Source organism: Populus trichocarpa, chromosome 8 (genome assembly GCF_000002775.5).
Source record: "Populus trichocarpa isolate Nisqually-1 chromosome 8, P.trichocarpa_v4.1, whole genome shotgun sequence".
NCBI lineage: Eukaryota > Viridiplantae > Streptophyta > Magnoliopsida > Malpighiales > Salicaceae > Populus > Populus trichocarpa.
In genome coordinates this window covers 2,622,558-2,627,456 of record NC_037292.2, presented here as the reverse complement: position 1 = coordinate 2,627,456, position 4,899 = coordinate 2,622,558, and the positions used below count along the sequence as shown (strand labels likewise).

Below are 4,899 nucleotides of genomic sequence, written 5' to 3'. Positions count from 1 at the left end.
CACAATGACTTTTTTTTTTCGTTCCTCCAATTTATTTATTTTTGCATTCTTTTTTTTCTTTAATCCTTGATATTACGCTTATTAGAGATTGATTTTACAAAAATACATCTGGTTTTGTTATTTACAAGAAAATTAAAATTAGGGGATCAAAATTAACAATAGAGGAAGAATCTCTGGTTTGAGAAAAGAAAGAAAGAGTTATCGTATGTCAACAAAGAAGAAAAAATTATTAAAGAAAAAATTATCAGATAATATTGAATTCGTGAGAAACCTCAGACTATATTGGTGTTTTTCATGGTGCTAAGATGCCGGTCTTGATCTTCTCAGCGAATGTTCGTTCACCTAATAAACAAATTATCTCTTGGAAAGAGAGACCTTTCAATATTTCAATTAGTAAATATAAAAGAAGTGAAATTTATATAAAATAAAAGTGTATGAAAAATAAGAGTGAGAGTGTGCAGGAAAGAGAGAAATGAAGTCCACTGAGCTTGAGTGTATTCCCTTCTCACCAGCTTACTTGTGATGTTTAGAGACACCCATGCTTACCCAATGAAAAGGAAAAGATAACGGGGAATATATATTTTACTAGAAAGTTGAGTATTGGTTAGTGTGCTATGTATACCATTTGTGGAGAGGTTGGATCTTGAAAATAAGCTGTTGGTGACAAGGGTATTATTAGAGGTTGATTACTGACAAGAGAAGGTGATATGATTTGTGTTAGGTGGTGTATTAAAATGCGTGGACAACTAGAGAAAAAAATATGTGAGAAAAAAAGAAGAGACAAGAGAAAAGAAGAGAGAGAGGTCGAGGGGCAGCCCTTTTTTTCTTTTCTTTCCCTTTCCTCGTACGATCAGCGGATCACTGGTCCAGTTCTCATTAGACAGAAACCAAAAACTGCTGTGGAAATTGCAAGCTTGGCAAGCAAACTAACGAGGGAAAAAATAGTTAGGATCTTCAAATAGAAGTTCTACGGAGAGCCCTTGTTCAAGAATGGAATCATTTGATATCTGTTATTTGCTTTGTGATTTATAAAGATAACAGACGCAATTGTGAATTATTCTTCAAACATTCCACCACCATTTCTCTTCTGCCTTTAGTTAACTGAAAAGAGTTCTGCAATGCCTTTACCTTCTGCTAACAGCATGGACATTAAAGCAGAAAAAGAAGAAGACAAGAAACAGAAACTCTTTGTAATATTAGCAAATTCAGAGATGAATGAAGTTTTATCCCAGAAACGAAACAGACTCGCGTACAGTCTAGCTCCAAAAACATAAACACCCTGTAAAACTTGGCATAAAATAAGAAAATCAAATTTTATAAATGCATGTTTATAGATGAAATGTGAAACAGCCACCATTTCCATTTCCCTTCTTTGACAATCCAGCCACTGAAACAACATTCTTTACTTTCTGGACCAGCTCCTTGAATATCCTAGCCTTAACTTGACCCCTTCGTGGAGGAACCATTGCTGATCCTGACCTTTTTGGTCTCTCCTGATACTTATCTTCCATTGTTTAAAATTGTCAAGTAGTAGAAACAGAACACAAAGTCTGTTTTCAAACAGAGGAGAATCACAAAACTAAGGCCTGTCAAGGAGCACGGATACTAACTACTAAGGAGAGTTTTTTTTTTTTGCAAAGTCGCTGGTAAAAGAAGAGAAGATGAAGAAAGGGATTATTTGGTGAGGGGTAAGGGACTGGTGGGGTATATATGTAGAGTCGAGAGAGGATGGTGGGGTATATATGTGGAGCTGAGTGGCATACAAAAGGATCCACACAGTGTGGAAATGATTTTTGAACTCAAGATAAATGAATGCTTAAATTCAATTATAGAAGTGGAAATTCTGATGTTAGACAGCTGTTTCTTTGTAGTTGTTAATTTTTTTTATGGTTTTCTCAGTCATGATTTGATATGGATAGGCCCTAATTCTAGGCAGTATATGAAAATAAATATTTATCATCTTTTAAAAATCTCAGTAGTGGCAACATGGATTTCGTCAAAAACAAAACATTTCTTTGATAGTGGCAGCAGAACTAGTTCCTGGCTCCCCCACCCGAAGAGTCTTTTCATATATTCTACGCACTTCCTGTGATAGTTTATGAAGCAGCATCACATGGCTCAAAAGCTTATGGTTTTCAACCAAATTGCACGTCAAGGTGAGCAGGGGCGGAGATAGGATTATTTAATAAGGGGCTAAAATAATATAAAAAGATATATTTTTTTAATTTACTATACATAAATTGCAAAAATAAAAAAAACTGCATAATTTAATTTTATTCAAAAAAATAACTACAAACATATGATGATCTTTGTATAAGATAAGAAGTTTAAAGCAATACCAAATTGAGTCAAAGCTATGAAGTTAATGTCATCTTCATAATTTATTCATCACTTTAATTTTGTTGATCTTTGTACCTATCAAATATAAATATACAAAATATATAAGAAACATTAGTTAAAGCGATGCATTATTTATGTTTGATAAAACTTTGAAATAAAGTAAAAAATAATAAAGAATGATTCTTACATATTTAATTTAATTGTGCTCGTCGTTCTTTCATGGAGTAGAAATCATCGATTATCATATCAATTGTGAATCTTTCAGCAATTTCTTTTTCTATATAGACAATCAAATAATTTGCAAGAAAATCATCCTCCATCCGATTGCGAAGTCTTGTTTTAACAATCTTCATCGCTGAAAAAGCTCGTTCAGTTGTTACTGAACAGGAAGAGTCAAAATAAGCCGAATCAACCTGTCAATGAGTGGATAAATTGTTGATTTTTCTGTTTCAACCAATCCTTGACATAAATCAGCAATCGATGACATATTCTTTAACTTTGGATGATTGGGCACATCAAGCTCATAATGCTGCAACTGAAATCTCAAATGAGTTTTTTCTTGGTTAGAAAAGTCTTCAGGATAAAACTTGTCAACAAGTAAGCATATATCTTCAACACTGAATAATTTATAGTTATTTTTAGGATCTAAAGTTGCGCTCAACTTAAGAAGCTCAATCGTCTGCTCATTGAATCTATTATTTAACTCTTGCAACTGTTGATCAATGATAGCTGTAAATATATCAACTCGATAGTGATGCTCAACTGTTATTGATTTTGTTTTACGGTGAGATCGTCCCACATTAGAAAAACAAGCATCCATATCAGGAACTTCAATGTCTTGATGCTTACAAAATGATGTCACTTCTTCTAAAAGAGTTTCCCAGCCATCATCTCTTAACTTCTGAATTAAAGTCTTTGTGGTAGTCACCAAATGCATAGCATTTAAAATGTCTTGAGATTTCTGTTGCAAAGCTTGGCAAAGCACATCAGTAATTCCCATAACATTCTTCATTATATGCAAGATGAATGCAAAATCAAATGACATTAGCAACTTAAATGAAAAAGCCGCATCACCACATTGAGAATAAGTAGATCCATCTAAAGCGATGTTTTCAAGAACCAAGCAAGTTGCCCCATACATTTTTATCAAACTGCAAATGGATTTGAAGTGCGAACTCCATCTGCTATCTCAGGTCGTTGCAAACCACCTACTTGATTAACTCCTTTACCCGTTTCAATCTCACCAATATCAACTAAATGTTCAATTGTAGCTGCTTGAAAAGCCCGTAATTCATCATTACGCTTGCAAGAAGCACTAACAATGTTAATAATAAAAATCAAGTTCTGAAAAAAAGTGTGAACATCAGATATTTCTCTAGCTGCAGCAATAAGAGCCAATTGTAATTGATGAGCTAAGCAATGTACATAATATGCATAAGGGCAATCATTAATGAATAAAGCTTGCAATCCATTCCACTCTCCACGCATATTACTAGCACCATCATACCCTTGGCCCCTAATATTTTGAACATCCAGATTGTGATGAGATAAAACAAAGGAAATCTCTTTCTTAAGAGTTGAAGCAGTTGTGTCTTTGACATGAACTATATCCAAAAATCATTCTCGTATAAATCCACTTCTATCAACAAACCTAATAACAAGGGCCATTTGCTCTCTTCTGGATTCATCTCGAGCTTCATCAACAATTAAGCAAAATCTTGCATCACCAATCTCATGATGAATTGAAGACTGAACATTTCTAGCAAAGACATGCAAAATTTCCTTTTGAATTTGATGTGAGGTGTATTTAGCATTTTGTGGAGCATTATCCAAAACAAGAGCACCTACTTGTTCATTATATGATGCTACAAGTTCCAACATTTCAAGAAAATTACCTCGATTTTTTTATTCTGGACGTTCATCATGTCCTCTAAAAGCACATGCTTGAAATGTGAGCCAACGAACAATATCTATTGAAGCTTTAATACGCAATCGATTATTTAGAATTTCTTGAGTAGTTTGCCTCTTAACTACCTTCTCAATATGACATGACTGATTTTTCAAATTTTCCAAGCACCTGGTAGCAAATCTATGAGCTGAATTTGGACCTTTTCCCATATGAGTTAAAAAAGCATATCGTTCCCCATCATTAACTTTCTTCCAACAATTGAATCCTTTAACAGTAAATGTGTCTGATCCTGGCTTTCCAGATGACTTACTTGAAAATAGATAGCAAGAGAAACAAAATGCATTATTTTTCTCTGAATATTCAAGCCATGGATAACTTTTGAACCAATGAGACTGAAATCGACGAGGATGTTTTTTACCAGTCAGCGGATATTCAGACATCAAAGGTTGATATGGCCCCAAATTAATGTATGCCCTTCTAATTTCATCTTGTTGATTAATCGGGTATTCCCAAATTTGAGGACGATTGCTTGGATCTCTAATCAGATGAGCAATGTCGATTCTAGTAGGAGGCTGCTCATTAATCAATGCAGGTTCTTCATAAACTGAAGCACATTGGGGTTGTTCAACCATAACTTCAACATTACACAT

The 4,899-nt window shown here is 34.1% G+C and overlaps 1 protein-coding gene across 1 annotated transcript; it reads right to left on the bottom strand.

Moving 5' to 3' along the window:
• Positions 1-2,716: 2,716 nt before the first annotated feature.
• On the bottom strand, positions 2,717-4,899 carry LOC18101374 (uncharacterized). The gene is made up of 4 exons (XM_024606963.2): positions 4,668-4,899; positions 3,992-4,205; positions 3,493-3,856; positions 2,717-3,391 (listed from the first exon to the last, which is right to left on the bottom strand). Exons 1-4 carry the CDS (start codon positions 4,897-4,899, stop codon positions 2,717-2,719), a joined length of 1,485 nt encoding a protein of 494 aa, XP_024462731.2.

Bases quoted from the DNA above. Each gene is read 5' to 3' on its own strand.
- LOC18101374 (XM_024606963.2), bottom strand. From the start codon at position 4,899: ATGTGTAATGTTGAAGTTATGGTTGAACAACCCCAATGTGCTTCAGTT. The intron at 4,206-4,667 runs GTAAAAAACATC...TGGAACTTGTAG, and splicing joins GTCTGAATATCCGCTGACTG to CATCATATAATGAACAAGTA. The intron at 3,392-3,492 runs GTTTGATAAAAA...TTTTCATTTAAG, and splicing joins GCACTTCAAATCCATTTGCA to TTGCTAATGTCATTTGATTT.